The 16,963-nt window shown below is 39.7% G+C and overlaps 1 protein-coding gene across 2 annotated transcripts in view; it reads left to right on the top strand.

Annotated features, from left to right (window-relative positions):
• Nucleotides 1-278: 278 nt before the first annotated feature.
• Nucleotides 279-16,963, top strand: part of TNPO3 (transportin 3) — a 79,027-nt gene continuing 62,342 nt past the window's right edge. The window contains exons 1-2 of one of the 2 annotated variants that reach the window (XM_047097569.1): nt 660-742; nt 12,541-12,701. Coding sequence is in view for 1 of the 2 variants with exons in the window: in XM_047097566.1 (XP_046953522.1) it covers nt 623-742 (120 nt within the window). In the remaining variant the exon portion in view is untranslated. Of the gene's footprint in view, nt 743-12,540; nt 12,702-16,963 lie in introns of both variants that reach the window. The other variant, XM_047097566.1, reaches the window with a different exon arrangement.

The following is a 16,963-nucleotide window of genomic DNA, read 5'->3' as shown; positions in this document are numbered from 1 at the left end:
ACGGGTATAGAGAAATCCGAAAGAGGTTGGAAAGACCTCGGATCCGCTGCCAAGCAGGGATGCGCGGCTCACGTATGGAACACACATCGGTCCTATTGCTCCAGTCGTACGCGAGTAATCGAGACACCCACTACCGACTGCCGCTTCCCGGCTCCTGGCCTGGCAGGGCCACTTCCGGGAGGGGGCGGGGAGACAGGAGGAGGCGTGCCGGGAAGGAGGCCGTTTGCGCTGCACCAGGCGGAAGTGTACCAAAAGTATCGGTGCGGCGGCTTCCGGTCCGGGTTAACGCGGCTTAGGTACGCTGCGTGGTTTGTGTCGCGCCGGGACAGACTTTTGAGGACAAGTAGGTGGGTAAAGAGGCGAGCACGGCGGCTGAAATTAGAAGTCTGGCGTCTAGGGGGAGGATAAGAAAAAAGGCCAGGAACCCGAATACAATCTAACCTCTGTTTCCGAGGGGGCAACTTCCACGGGAACCCCTCTGCCCTGGTAACGGCCAAAGAGGAGATGGCGCCAGTCAGGGAGCGGCCGTGGCCGACACAGTGAGGAAGCCTGAAGGCGGAGCAACCGGAGAACCCTCGGGAGAACCGCCAGAGCCGTCGCTGCCGCTACCACTGCCACCACCATGGAAGGGGCAAAGCCGACTTTGCAGCTCGTGTACCAGGCAGTGCAGGCGCTTTACCACGACCCAGATCCTAGCGGAAAGGAGCGCGCCTCGTTTTGGCTTGGGGAGCTGCAGCGTTCGGTGAGGGGCCCAGAGAGAGGCCGTTCTGCGCCGCGGGGCAAGGGCGGGGTGGGACCTAGGCTCGAACTGGAGCCTGAGCCGGGCGGTTGGCCTCGTGTGATGCTCCTTAGGGAGGAGCTGCTCTGCCGCGGGGTGGGGCTGCGAAGCTACATTTACGCCGCTTTTCGGAAACTAGTCGCAGCTGGTCGGTCGCGGACTGGCCCTTACCCCACCCCGTAGAATCTGATTTGTAGGTCCTGTACTCGCTCTTGGCATCGATTTGGTCCTGTTTAAGTTTTAAGCTCGCTACATGCTTCTTCAGTTCTGCTTTTCCGTTTAGTCTTTCAGCTGAATCCAATACCAGTCTTTCTCCATCTTCCACTTAGGGATGCTTTTTTTTATCAGTCTCTTCTCGGTGTACCAGTGTTGCACCTGGCAGTTCCTTCGTAGCTTTCAATCGTAGCTTTCACCTCACTGTTCCTTGCTGATTTTTCACTCTAGTTTGAGTCTATTATTCTCGAAATTCTCAGGTTTCTAGATTCTTATACACGTGAATTTCCGCCGTGTTTTCGAGTGCAATGTGATGTGAAGGGAAAAAAATATCAATTCTGGTTTCAGAAGATCTTTACAGTTCACATTTTGCTGCATATTTGGTCTCTAATCTTGTTTTTTCTCTGACTTTAGATTCTTTATCACAGCTGCCTTGATTATTCCATATGATTGTGTGAACATGCAGTGAGGGGTTTAATTTCAACCTATTATACTTTATTTCTGCATTCTTTGATTCACATGTCTTATCCTTCCTCTAATTTTTATATTCACATTTTCTGTGCTTTATGCTTTATTTGTGTGTGTGTTGTGTTAGAGAGAGAGTGTGTGTATACTTAATGATTTTGCTGACTCTACCTTTCTTATTTTTGCATTTTATATTCCCAAGCATATTTTTAAAATTCTTCCCTTTGTTTAAAAAACTTGTAACTGGTACTTAGAGGTGCTCTGCCCTCTTAAATGAGCCTCTGGGTTTCAGGTGCATAGTATTTTAAAATTTCTCAACTTTGGCTTTAAATGTTACATTAAAAAATTTGGGACCTCAAGTTCTGGATAACCTCATGGGAAGATAAAGGAATTAGACTCACTGTAGGCTACACAAGAAAATCACTCATATATGGTCTTATTTAGTGTTTAGTTTTTGGGGAGTCACAAGTCTCATACGCCATACCAAAAGTCATCTCTTCCCTACTAAACCTGCTTATTGTTGTGTGTATTTTAAATAATGAGTGCTTACCCTATATTAGAAATTGTGCTAGGGGATGGTATATGGAAATGATCCAGACAAAAATCTCTGCCACATAGATTTGTGGTGATTGAGTTAATATCTACAAAGAGCTTAGAAAAACTCTTGGAACCCAGAGCTTAAAGTATGTTAGTAATTAGGGGCGTCTGGGTGGCTCAGTCTGTTAAGCATCCTGACTTCTGCCCAGGTTATGATCCCACATCGGGCTCTGTGTTGACAGCTTGGAGCCTGGAGCCTGCTTTAGATTATGTGTCTCCCTCTGTCTCTGTCCCTCCCCTGCTTGCACTCTGTCTCCCAAAAATAAATAAATATTTAAAAAAAAATTTTTTTAAGTTAGTAAATATTATTTAAATGGTAGTCACTATTCTTACTTTCCGCTATGCTCTGTTACAACCTTACATTATCATCATTATTTCTATTTGCAGTAAGGGCCCCAACTGGAAAAGATGGCAAGCTTGAAATGGAGTAATTCAAAAAGGGTTTATTTTATAAAAGTATTGTTTCCAAAGATGTTGGTATAATGTGGCAATAGTGTAGTAACCTGTTGCCAAATTGTTAACATCTCTAGGCCAGAAAGAGTAGAAGAGTGGTTACTTGAACTATTAAGGAAACTATGGAGTTGGCTGCCTTGAGAGGAATGGCAGTTGAAGGGACACAACCATCATGAGGTGATTTTTTCAGGGAGGGGGCTGGAGGAATAAATGTCTTGACCTTATTCTCCTAACCTCCTGGGATTCTTCTTTGGGCAAACCCAACCAGAAGTTAGGGGACGCAAGAACCTGTTGATACAGTCCATAGAGATCAGCATACCGAGGCAAAAAGCATGGTAGGCGAGGGTAGAAGAATAGAACTGGAAAACGTCTAGCACAGTCCCACAGTGTCATTTTTAGGCATCTGGATTCACAACACAGCTAACATTTTAGCTCCTTAATTCCTTTACCTCTTTTTCTCAACCATGTGGTCATATTGTCACATCTTGGATCTTGTCATTACTAAGAAGTCACCAACCTCTCAAGTCACTAACTCAGCCACATGGTCACACAGTCAAACCCTGGATCTTGTCATTATTAAAAAGTTACCACCCTGAGTCCCTGGCTGATTCCGTTGGTAGAGCATGTGGCTCTTGATCTTGGGATGGTGAGTTCAAGACCTATGTCGTATGTAGAACTTAACATGTAAAAGAAAAAAAAAGTCACCAGTCTCCCCACATCACTAACTCAGACATTTGCTCCGATCACAACCCACTCTTCCAGTTTGTTGGCTTAAGGATTTAAGTAATCTCATATAATTTTATTTTTTGAAATCTATATTTTTAAAACTTAAAATTTAAAAATTTTGGGGGCACCTGGGTGGCGCAGCCGGTTAAGCGTCCGACTTCAGCCAGGTCACGATCTCGCGCTCCGTGAGTTCGAGCCCCGCGTCAGGCTCTGGGCTGATGGCTCAGAGCCTGGAGCCTGTTTCCGATTCTGTGTCTCCCTCTCTCTCTGCCCCCTCCCCCATTCATGCTCTGTCTCTCTCTGTCCCAAAAATAAATAAACGTTGAAAAAAAATTTTTTTTAATTTTTAAAACTTTAAAAAGTTATAAAATGGAAACTTTACAAGAAAAAGGCCTAGGATGTAAAAGAGAAGTTATGTGTAGACTTTCCTCTATGAAAGATGAGGATTTGGGCTCCCTCTACTTTCTCTTCCATTGTATCTAACATAGTTTTGGTTAAATAAATACACATTGTGCACCACGTAGCATATGTACTGTGGTAATGTTTCTCTTTTTGTGCAACTTTTTTTTTTCCTCCTGGTGATAGTCCTTATCTTTTCTTTCTTTCACATTTGCTTCATTTTCTGTGTATCTGCAGTAATTCGTCCCAAATTCTATGTTAGTATGTAAATATCCTCTTAGTATGTTCAAATTGGTAATCTGTTTCCTTTTTTAGTGGAAGGAAACCTCTTCTGAGAGCTCTCTATCTCTCTCCTCCAATCTGGCCTTGTTGTTCTCCAAGTCTGTTGCATAATTATTGTCTTGGGATCTCTTTAACACTCCTAGGAATTCCCTTCTCTTTCTTGTGTTGGATGAATGCACTGAATCCTGGATCCCATGATCTTTTCTTGGAATACTCTCTCATTTGATGGGTAATTGAGAACCTTCACTCCTTCTTTCTTGTTGTATTTCTGTTGGTCTTTTTTCTTGGACCACTTTTATCCTGAGATCAAGCCTCTGGATATAAATGAGGCTGCTGGTGGCAGGTGGGAGAATGAGCCAGGGATGGATCTTACCACTAAGTATGTTGACTTTAATTTAACTGGTTTTCAGTATGATATTCCTGTCCTTAGGTGAGTCTACTAAGAGTCCAGAGTCCCTCTGCGTCAGTCTTTGCAAAGTAACTCTTGAGTCTTCTGTGATGGTGGGAGGATAGTAGCCTTGCCACTGTGTTAGGGAGAAAATCTTGGTCTAACTGCTTATGCAGATTTTGAACCCACTTTGTTTTTTGTTCCACCTGTGCATCTGCCTTCAGATGTGCCTGGTACTTGTAATTCCTGAGCCTGATTAGGATTTTGCAACATGAATCATTTTGCCCCTTGGCTTCCCCATTTTCATCCTGTCCTTCCTCTGAAAAAGTTTTAACTTTTTCAGACCTGCTAAGACAATTAACTCCTCCATTAGCTTTCTAGTTTTGTTTTGTTTATCAAATGATTGATTAACAATCAATGGACAAATCCATTTTTGTCCTTGTAGCATTACCCCCACCCTCTTTAAAATAATCTGTTTACACTGATTTTAATGGATTTTTGGAAGGGACCTATGGGCAAACAGATGTGTTCAGTCAACTTAATAATGTTAAACAAATCCCTGCATTAGTTCTTGAATTTCATCAAAACCTTATTCAGTTGACTGGCTCCTACTTTTTCTTTATTAGGTCTTGTCTTTACTTCTATCTAATTTGGATTACAGGGTCTATCATTCTAGTCATTTTCTTAAATATACTATAATACCAATTCTTCACTTCTCATTTTTGGTAAAACTTTAGCATAGTTGTAATCAACTGCTTCTCCCTTTTCCTGTCAGCTCTAGGTGCTCTGCATTTCATTTTCTGAATTCTTAGGAACCTTGATCTTTTGGTTACCCTCTCACTTGCATCTTCATTCAGACACCCTCTTTACTGGGCCCTTCCCATCAGCATTCATACAGCTGTAATATTTCCAATAGTAAGCAAATGGTTTTGAGGGGGTGGTGGTAGAGAATGCTACCTTTGTCCAATTTTGTGATTTCTTTGATTCTTTTACTACGTCTATGCTGTTACTCTTTCCCAATCTTGTCCTATTTTATTTTACTTATTTTTTTAAGATTTTATTTTATTTTATTTTATTTAAGTAATGTCCACACCCATGATGGGGCTTGAATTTACAACTCCAAAATCAAGAGTCGCATGTTCTACCAACCGAGCCAGCCAGGCACCCTCGCAATCTTGTCTTCAAATGAAGAAACTAACCTATCTTTTCAAACCCCAGCCTAAATTCTTTCTCCTTGAAGTCTTTTTTTTTTTTTAAGTTTTTTTTTTTTTTTAAAGTTTATTTTGAGAGAGGGTGGAGTGTGTGGGGAGGCACACTGTCCGCGCAGAGCCTGATGTGGGGGCTTGAACTCAGGAATCATGAGATCAGGACCTGAGCCGAAACCAAGCATTGGACACTTAACCGACTGAGTCACCAGGTGTCTCCCCCCCCCACCTTTTATTTTTTTGAGGGACAGAGAACATGCACCCGCATGCATAGGGGAGGGCCGGGGGAGAGAGAATTTTAAGCAAGGCTCTTTGCTCAGTGTGGAGCCCAACATGGAGCTTGATCTCATGACCCTGAGATCATGACCTCAACCAAAATCAACAGTCAGACACTTACCTGACTGAGCCACCCAGGTGCCCGGTTTTCCTTGAAGTCTTAGTTGATTCTCTTCAACTGGAAATCATTTCTGCCTCCACTGAGCACCTAGAGCACTTTATCTAATTACATTTATAATCTGTATAATTTTCTTTACCTTTTGGAAATCTGTTTTCTTCTCCCTGCTAGACTGTAGAATTGTTTATATGATACAGTTGAGGAAATAACTTTTTTTTAACATTTATTCATTAAAAAAAATTTTTTTAATGTTTATTTTATTTTATGTATTTATTTGAGAGAGAGAAAGAGCGTTAGTTGGGGAGGGTCAGACTGAGAGGGAGACACAGAATCTGAATGAAGCAGGCTCCAGGCTCTGAGCTGTCAGCACAGAGCCTGACATGGGGCTCGAACTTAAGAACCGTGAGATCTGAGCTGAGGTCAGATGCTTAACCGACTGAGCCATCCAGGTGCCCCAAATGTTTACTCATTTTTGAGAGACAGAGAGAGAGTGTGAGCAGGGGAGGGGCAGAGAGAGAAGGAAACACAGAATCTGAAGCAGGCTCCAGGCTCTGAGCTGTCAGCACAGAGCCAGATGTGGGGCTCGAACTCATGGAGTGTGAGATCATGACCTGAGCTGAAGTCGGAAGCTTAACCGACTGAGCCACTCAGGCGCCCCAGTTGAGGGAATAACTTAATGGTTATTAAGTAAGCAGTGATCAAGATGACTGACAGACAGATTCTTAAAAATGTGTGTTGAATGAATAGCTGCTTGTAGGCATCTCCAAAGGGATAGTTGGATATCTGAAATTTGTCTTTATGAATTTCATTTATTTTTGCTGCCTCTCTACCATACCTATGGGTAATTGAAAATAAACATTATTATTCAGTGTCCTATGATGCTCTGCTTTCAGTCTTTTCATCCTTTATTTAAAAAACAAATTTATCTTTGTGAGATAAGTTTGTATCACCCTCATTTATTAATTGTTATTTATTTATTTCTTAAATATTTATTTGGAGAGAGAGTGTGGTCGGGACGGGAGTGGCAGAGGGAGAATCCAGAGCAGGCTCCAGGCTGTCAGTGCAGAGCCTGTTGTGGGGCTCGATCTCATGAACTGAGAGGTCACGACCTGAGCCAAAATCAAGAGTGGGATGCTCAACCAACTGAGCCACCCAGGTGCCCCTCCAGTGTATTTTTATTATTTTTTTTTTTAATTTTTTTTTTTCAACGTTTATTTATTTTTGGGACAGAGAGAGACAGAGCATGAACGGGGGAGGGGCAGAGAGAGAGGGAGACACAGAATCGGAAACAGGCTCCAGGCTCTGAGCCATCAGCCCAGAGCCCGACGCGGGGCTCGAACTTGCGGACCGCGAGATCGTGACCTGGCTGAAGTCGGACGCTTAACCGACTGCACCACCCAGGCGCCCCTCCAGTGTATTTTTAAAAAGGTTATTTTGAGACAGATTTTGAAGGAAGCCTATCTTATCAGTGAACTATTCTGAACACTTTGTTTACCTCTGGTAACCCAAATCAGTAGACAGTGTAGAAAGCAATGGAAGGAAAGACCATCTCTTTATATGGCTAATGAATGATGCTATGCATTTGTTTTAAGTTTGGAATTTAGATTATAGACTACTTTTACAAATACAATCTGTGGGTCAGAGGTTACCTCAAAAATTTTAGTCTGGAAAGACGAAATCATAAAAAGCATAAGTCAAATCATGCTCTGATGGACTATGTTGACATTGTCATGTTTGGTTTATCACATATCCTTGGGAATTTTCTTCTACATATCATATCAGGAAAGTCAGGGATCATGGAATTTCAGTTTCAAATTTCTTAGTTTTCGTTTTTGGAATTTGTTGATTGTTTAGCCTAGTTCAAAAAACCAGTGTTTTGGTTTTCCTTTTAGCAGTTGCAGTTATTGAGCTGACATCTAAAAATCTGGGTTTTTTTTTAATGCTTTTGTTCTCATCCTCCAATTAAGTGACTCTTGTAACATGCTTTTGAAAGAAAAACCTTCTAGAAAAGAGAAAATATTCATCTACAAATTCTGTGGATCAGTTAATTCAATGAACATAGGACTACTCTCTGCCTTGCCTTGCTGGAAACTAGAAAAACATAAATGATAAAAACTAGAGACCTTTATTCCAGAGTTGACCAATCTGGCTGTGTCATCTAATATGGTAGCCGTTAGCCAGATGGCTATTATGGCTACTTAAATTAAAATTAAATAAAAAAGTGAAAATCAGTTCCTTATTTGCCACATTCCAAGTCTTGGACCTTGCAGATATAGACATTTCATGTCTTTGGTGTACTGGAGCCTGTGAATGAGCATTTGTGATGGTATTTATGTTGGCATAGTAGTCTGTTATCTGGTGGCATTCGTCCATGTTTGGATTAGTTTAATTTTTGTCTTCTCAGGCCTTGCACTAGAGTTGGTGGTGTGATTCAGGATGTAAAATTATCAGGGCAGTGCTGTATATTCTAATTATAACACAGGTTTCTTCCAAAGCTTTCCAGATATTCCTTCAGCATTTTTTTTTCATGTTGTTTGCACTGATGTTTATAAGGGAAATGGAAAATAGATGGTATAGATTTTTTTTGTAAAATATAGCATAAATAACCATTTTTAAGTATAAAGTTTGGTGGCATTAAGTACTTTCCTGTTGTGCAGCTGTTACCACCACCCATCTCTAGAACTTTTCATCTTCCTAGACTAAAACTCTATCTATAAACTGTAATTCTCCATTCCCTCTTAACTCCAGCCCCTGGCAACACCATTCTTTTTGTCTCCATGAATTCGAGTATTTCAGGTACCTTATATAAGTAGAATCTTAACACTGTTGTACTTTGTGTTTTGTTTATTTCACTTCACATAATATCTTTAATGTTTGTTCTGGTTGTAGGTTGTGTCAGAGTTTCATTCCTTTTTTCAAATTGCAGTGAAATATACGTAACATAAGATCCACTGTTTAACCATTTTATTTATTAAAAAAATTTTTTTTGACATTTATTTATTTTTGAGAGAGACAGGGCATGAATGGGGGAGGAGCAGAGAGAGAGAGAGGGAGACACAGAATCCAAAGCAGGCTCCAGGCTCTGAGCTGTCAACACAGAGCCCGACGCGCGGCTTGAACTCCCAAGCTGTGAGATCATGACCTAAACCGAAGTCGGACGCCCAACCGACTGACCCACCCAGGCGCCCCTACCGTTTAACCATTTTAAAGTGTACAGTTCAGTGGGTTTAAGTATATTAATGTTGTGCATCCATCACCAACATCCATCTCTAGACTTTTTCCTCTTGTAAAACTGAAACTCTGGTTATTAAAGTTAACTGCCAATTTTCCCCTCCCTCCACCCTAGCTTCTAGCAACCTGCTTTCTGTCTCCGAATTTCACTACTCTAGGTACTTCATATGAATGGAATCATACAGTATTTGAACTTTTGTGACTGACTTATTCACTTAGCATAGTCTCCTCAGGGTTCATCCGTGGTGTATCATGTGTCAGAATTTCATCCTCTTTTAAGTTTGTATAATAATGTATCATCCTCTTTTAAGACTGTATAATAATGTATGTACCACATTTTGTTTATCCACTTATCTATCCATGAAAACTGGGTTGCTTCCACCTTTTGGCTATTGCGAGTGGGTTTGTTTGTTTGTTTGTTTGTTTGTTTTTGAGGAACCGCCATACTGTTTTCCAGATTTTATAGAATTTTAAGCTCTGTTGAATTTATAAGCATTTAATTCATAGGAAGTTGAGATTGCTCAGATTATCACTCCTGTATTTTTCTAGCTTGCACTCAGGTACTGAAATACTACCAGAGTGTTTTACTGCTGTACAAGTGAAGTCTCAGAAGCTTTATTTGTCTTTAATTGGAAATTCATAGTGTGGCTAAAGGGGATAATTTTGTAGTGTTTGACGTGCAGAACTCCTTAAAAATACTGACTTAGGGGCACCTGGGTGGCTCAGTCAAGCGTCGGACTTCGGCTCAGGTCATGATCTTGAGGTTTGTGGGTTTGAGCCCCGCGCCTCGTCAGGCTCTGTGCTGACAAGTCAGAGCCTGGAGCCTGCTTCAGATTCTGTGTCTCCCCTCTCTTTCTGCCCCTCCCTCACTCGTGCTCTCTCTCTCAAAAATAATAAATAAACATAAAAAAAGAGAAAAGTCACTTAAAAATACTGGCTTAATTTTCCTTTCTTGTAGAGTTTCTAAAATGACAATATTATGAAACATATATTGTTTTCCTTTGGTGAGAAATTTTCTGTTAATGGAGTTTACATTGTTTTTTTACCTATTTTTTTTCCTCAAGCCCATAGCCCATTTCTTTTCAGTTTTTCCTCTGTGTTCGTCGTTTCCTTGTATTTTGTCTCAGCCATAGTATAATCCTATTTAAGTAGCCCCCAAACAGAAGAATATACTTGGAATGAGACCTGAAAATATACATGTTTTTTATATAAGGATTCAGAGTTTTTTAACACTCCAGTGCATTTTTTTTAAACAGTACTTTAAGCTAGACATTTCATATTCCTATAAGTTTGAAAAAGTTGAATCTTAAGCACATTGTTAACATATATGCTTAATATGTCTGATGATATTCTCATTCTTCTGGTTTAGATGAGTTGTTATAAAACTTGTTCAGATGGGCAGCAATAGGGACCAGCGATTAAAGGAAATACACTTTTTCTATTTTTGGCTTTCAGGAAGTACTGACATCGGCTTTGCTTCAAATGGTTTCAAGCTTGGCATTTTCTGCTTTTAATGTAGGGCTGCCTGGTATAATTAGTAAGGCCCACAGCAAGGTGATTACCAAGGCATACTTCGGTCACTCCCAACCCAAGGTGATTTTATGGATCCAGATTTATCTTTTTTCAGGGCCCTTCTTGAGGTTAAATTTCACATACATAGGTTATTAAGGATTTTAAAGTTGGATAGGGATTTTTTTACTCTTGTCATGAAAACATCTCGGCAAGATTTCTCAGTACCATATTATACATGACTGACAGCCACAGTAGCACAAATTTGAGCCAAGTTTCATTTGGCAGAGTTTATTACGACTGAGGATTGTTTGAAAATGCTTGTCCCAGAAACATGGGGATATCATCCGAAATGGAGGAGACCACAGGGTGCAGTCTTGTCATTTGATCTTACGGATTCCTTTCATTGAAATCAAGATGGAACAGTGCATATGGGTGCTAGTCTAAAAGCTGACTTAAAAGTGGGCATTTCTTACGGAATTTGAATAGCTTATGTTTTTGTTTGTTTTTGTTGTTTTTTGCTTATGATCTTTTAAGGAATTATTTTTAGCTTGGAATCTCTTCCCTCCCATAAGAGAAATAATATCTCTCTTAATTATTTACTCAGTCATTATAGAGATGGCTGTCAAAATGTAAGTTGGCTGAATTTGTCTCTAAATGAGCCTTTTTGCTTCTAGAAAAGTTATTTATGCACACAAGAGTATTCTGTGGGTCTGGGAGCTTGCTAGGGCCTTTATATGACTATTTTTCATTTACACTCCTTTTGGAGCTGGGGGTTGTGTACTCATCACTGCTGTGATGAAGGTATTAGCTAAGTTCATTTCATCACGGGTTTTGCATTTCAGGCCGTCTTACAAAACAAGTTATTTTGAAAAATATAATTTTTAGGTAGTAATCTTTTTAGCCCATAGTTTGTGTTTTTCATAATACCCCCTTCAAACCATTTTCTTTCCCTGCTGTCTTAGAAAACCAGCAGAAGGTATCTTGTGACAGACCCAGCAGTTTGTCCTAAATTTGTAAAATTCTCATAAAAGATTAGGTACAAAAACTTAAGATAGTTGACCAAGTTAAAAAGTTATTTTCTCTGTTTCAGGTAAATTAGACTTACTCTTTTTTTTACCTGTCTCATGAGAATGATTTTTTTTTCTTGATCTGGGAAATTCTGGTTTTCTAGCTCTATGCCACATTGCTATAGGACATGTGCCTAAAATGTGTTCTTTGATAGGTTTTTTTGTTTTTGTTTTGTTCTTTTCACTCTACTCTTAGTCTCCCCCTCCCTCAATATACTGTAAATCTTTAAAAGTCTTTATTTAATAAATATATTATTCACTAATTGAAATGCTTTAAAAAGTACAGCAACCTGACACTTTTATGTTACTTTTCAAATTTCACTGAAATATTTGTATTTACAGAATTTCATTTTCCATTTGCCAGGGCTCTTCTGTCCTCAGTGAAGTATTTTAAGTAATTCTGCTTAATTTGAGGAGTTTTTTGTAGGATTAACTAGCAGCTCTAATCCACTTCTAATTCTTGGCAGCTAAGGAATCCTTAGGCTTCCATCTGGGTGTGTGCTTGCATTGTTGACCGCCCGCCAGCTCAGTGGTTTAGGTGAATTCTCGGCAGTTTTAGAACTGTTGGTATAGAAGTGAGTCTTGGAGCAACAGAGCATCATTAAAGAAAGGAAAGGGCAAGTACTATTAGGATCTGCTGTGAAGCGTAATGAAAGACTTAGAGTATGTTAGTGAAAGGATTGCTGGGCCATAGCCTGCTTCATTCATATTCATCACATAGTCATGGAAATATCTTTGAAAAGACTGATACACAGGCCTGTTCTGCTACTGCTATGTGAAATGGAAGATTGGAATTAGATGCTTAAATGGAAAATGTTCTCTTGTTGCAGCCTCTTTGAAATGTGCTGCTGGTGGGAGCTGCAGCTTCCTCCTGCTGACTCTGAGCCCCAGGCTTCGGTTGAGATGGTCCTTTCAGAAATGTGGAGCTTAGTCCAAGCCTGGATTTCAGTGGGTAGCACCTGGCATCTGTGGCTAGAAAGTCCCATGAAGTGTAAGTGCTTTATTCTCTCCTTGTCAAGAATCCCTTTTCCTTCCTTCCTTCCTTCCTTCTCTTCCTTCTTCAGCCTTAGCAGAGGGGAAGTACAATGAGCAGTGCACTATAGTGTCTAGGATATCAGGATTTAGATGCATTTTCTTTATGATTCAGTGACCAAAACAAGATTACTTGTTTGGGGATGCCAACAATGCTGAAACTCCTAGAATTCAAAAGAAAGTGATAAATTATGACCCCTTAATCTATAGTACTGACAGTATCATCCCAGGTAATTTTTCATTGATAGTTTACTTAGTAGCCATGATATTTAAGTTTGCCAGGTTTCTTTAGAGGTCACTCTTGTATTTTATTCTTATTCCAAAAGACAAATAGTTGAAAAGAGAGGCACATTTGACCAGTGGGTGAAGCAGCTTGACGATAAGAGTGGTTGAAATGAGAAGACAGCTCTTTTGCTTTGGTTCTACCAGATGTATTTGCACAAAGAGCAATTTGGGAATTTTTCGAAGACCAGTTTCTCATAGAAGTGTCCTAGGAAATTCATATAGCTGCCATCTATATTTTACTTAAAACACAAAAAAAACCCCAAGATAATTACATAATGAGCATGAAAAGATACAAGTTTTATATTTGATTTAGTTGCTTTAATACTGTTCTCTTTTTTCCTGTTTCAGAAATACTGGTAATATTTTAAAGTACACTCATTCCAGAAGATTCCCATTTTAGGGAGATTTTAAGGTTCTCTTCACTGACATTTTTCTGAAAATTCTAAATCTTCAGATTTTAGCTAGGAAATTATTGACCTTCTTTTCATTGCTAAAACAAAATACATGTTTAAAACAAAACAAAACCAAGGCTCCATCTGGGAAAGGCAAGTGAAGTTCTACAAGTGAAGATTCTGAATGAAAAACATCTCATCCTCCCAGGGTCTTTGTTTTCTTTATCTGTAAAGAACTGATTTGCTTGTCCTCTGTTGCTCTTTCTTTCTAAACATTTTGGATTCTGTTCTTAGAGCTGAGCTGACTGCCAATCCAGTAAGTATCTAGCTACCTAGTAAAAGGATGGGCTTTTTCATTTGGGAAAACAAAGAGGTGTTAAGGACTTAGGAGATGATGGTGTTGTGTCATTTCACTTTATATTTAAAAATTTAATACATACTTTATTTAAAGTACCTCGTAGGGCCAGAGGATTCTGAGAGATGTAGATACAGTTAAGGTCTTTCTTTACCTTTGAAGAGCTTACAGCCTATTAGAAAAGATGAACAGTGGTCTAAGTAATTACAGTACAAAGTTCTACAGTTGAGCTGTTACAGAGCCAATGTAAATGGATTTCTGCCTCCAGTGTTTTTTCCTTATCTCTGTGTTTCAGGAGTTTGAATGTGATGTGTTCAGTGTTTATTTGTGTGGGGGAACAGGGGACGGGAATGTTCTCTGTTGCCCCAGTGTACCATAGTCTTAGACAGTTGCAGTGCTGCCCTTTTCAGTGGTGGGTTGTCTCAGTGATCCTGGCCTCACCTGTGGAAGTCTGTCTCTGCCTTGCATCTGGCAGGTCTTGTGCAGGATACATTTTTTTGCCCCTCCCTCGGTCGTAGGAGACCTCCACGGTTCTGCATCAGCATAGGTCTTAGCCTGTGCCCTGAGGGTGACAGGATTTGCTGTCCCCACGGAGTCTGAGGCGTTTATTCAGTAGGGGAGGGGGAGGGTCTGTCGAGTCAGCTTTTTGTGCCTTTTCTGCGGCTAAGGCTGTTCCTGTCCAGGATCATCCTGCCAAAGGAGTTCTCACCGGCCTTCTGCCCTACTGGCCAGTCTGTTCTGAGTATCTGGGAGAGGTCTGTGCAGAGGAGCCTGTAGGTGGTTGTGACCCTTGTGCCTGTGAGCCCTAGGGATTTTGTATGTTCACATTAGCCCACACTCAGCATTCATCAATTTGTTCATAATTTTAGCAGAATTTTTATTACTTGGTTATCTGGTGCCCTGAGTGTTTTCCTCATATGTTCTGCCACAGATGATTCAGTGCTTGCCTCCTGTCTCCTTGGAGAGGTCTGTCTTTAGATTTCAGTCTACTTGGTTGCCTTGGGATCTCAGCTTTCTGATGCATTTTAAGAAAAGTTATTTTGTAGTTTATTTGCTTTTGTTTATTGGTAACGCAAAAGCAGTGTTCTTTCTGACTTTCTACTTCTTACATGGGTATAGAACTCCTCTCCGGTATTTGTATTCATATGTTTTAAACCTCACAAGATGATATGCTTTATATAGTCAGTGTCCATAAAGATTTGCTCTCCTACTTAACCTTTCCCCTTACTTTTCATTTCTTCTATTTCCATGTTTACATCCAGAATTATTTTCCTATTCCATGAAGAACACCCTTTAGTATTTTCTTCTTTTTGGGTCTTTGGGTTATAAACTGTCTTCTTCTCCTTTATTTTTTAAAAAAATTAATTTATTTTAGTTAGTTACTTAGTAAGTAAGAAAGGAAGCAAGCAAATAAGCGATTAAGCAATAGGCCCAACATCAGGCTTAAATTCACAACCTGGAGATCAAGAATCACATGCTTTACCAACTGAGTCAGTCAGGCTCCCCGATTATCTTAATTTTGTTGCATTTTGGAGTTTTTTTGCTGGGTACAGAATAACTGATGGGCGGTTATTTTCTTTCAGTACTTTGAAGATACTTGGTTCCCATTGTTTATGTTGATAAGTCAGTTACCAGTCTAATTGTTCTTTTAAAGGTAATACATCTTTTTTTCTGCCCTTTAGATTTTCCTCTTTGGCTTTTTAGGAGTGTTAAGATGTGCATAGGTCTGGTTTTTCTGTCATTAGGGTTTATAGAGCTTCTTAAGTCTGTGGATTGGTGTCTCTGTCACTTTGGAAATTTCTTAGCCATTATCTTTAGTACTTCTGCCCCATTTTTTCTTTTCCTTCTAGGATTTCAATTATATGTATGTTAAACTTTTTCACTGTGTCCCACATGTCACTCGGATTCTTCCCATTTTTTACTGTTCATCTTTTTTGACTTTGTGCTTCCGTCTCGTTATTTTCTCTTGATCTGTTTCTAGCATAGTAATCTTTTCTTCAGTTCTCTGATTGCTATTTTAACCCTTCCATTTGGTTTTTAGTTTTGGTTACTGTATTTTTCAGTTTTAAAATTTCTTTTTTTTTTTTTTTTATGTTTATTTATTTTTGAGAGAGAGAGAGAGAGAGAGCAGGGGAGGGGCAGAGAGAGAGGGAGACACAGAATCCAAAGCAGCTCCAGGCTCTCAGCCATCAGCACAGAGCCCTACCTGGGGCTCAAACTCATAAACTGTGAGATCATGACCTGAGCCGAAGTTGGAAGCTTAACTGACTGAGCCACCTAGGCTCCCCTATTTGATTATTTTTTATAGATTTCATTTCTTAATGGAAATTTTCCAATTTGGCTTCTAATTCCTTGAGTATGTTAATTAGCTACTTAATTTTTTTCAAACGATTTATTTTTAATTTTTTAAATGGTTTTTTAATTTTGAGAGAGAGCGAGAGAGTGAGATCTGGGGAGGGGTAGAGAGAGAGCAAGACACAGAAGCAGGCTCCAGGCTCTGAGCTGTCAGCTGAGAGCACAGAGCCCGGGGTGGGACTCAAACTTGTGAACTATGAGATTATAACCTGAGTTGAACTCAAACACTTAACTGACTGAGCCACCCAGGCATCCCCCCAAACTATTTATTTTGACAAGTTCATAACTTGAAAGAATTGTACAGTGAACACAGATAAACCCTTTTCCTCAATTTGACAGTGCTCCATTTGCTTCTCTCTGTCCTTCTGTGTATGTATCTTTTTAATCTTTCGTAAGTAAATTGAAGACCTTATAATGCCGTTCCCCTAAACAGTGACATTTATCTTGTCAGAACAAGGACATTTTTCTAAACTAAACTAAAACCATTGTTACGCTCTAGAAATTTAACTTTGATATAATGGTATTGTCTAATACATAGTCTATATTAAAATTTCCCAGTTGCTTTTAAAGTGTTTCTTTTTCTTTCTTTTTTTTAATTTTATTTTTTTATTTTTTAAAGTTTATATCCAGATTAGTTAACATATAGTGCAACAATGATTTTAGGAATAGATTCCTTAGTTCCCCTTACCCATTTAGTCCATCCCTCCTCCCACAACTCCTCCAGTAACCCTCAGTTCTCCATATTTATGAGTCTCTTCTGTTTTGTCCCTCTCCCTGTTTTTATATTATTTTTGTTTCCCTTCCCTTATGTTCATCTGTTTTGTCTCTTAAAGT

This window comes from Lynx rufus, unplaced genomic scaffold (genome assembly GCF_022079265.1).
Source record: "Lynx rufus isolate CCGP_SWC_20201006 ecotype Redwood Valley unplaced genomic scaffold, mLynRuf1.p SCAF_4, whole genome shotgun sequence".
Taxonomy (NCBI): Eukaryota; Metazoa; Chordata; class Mammalia; order Carnivora; family Felidae; genus Lynx; species Lynx rufus.
Note: the sequence above shows the minus strand (reverse complement) of the source record. Positions and strands in the feature narration are given on the sequence as shown.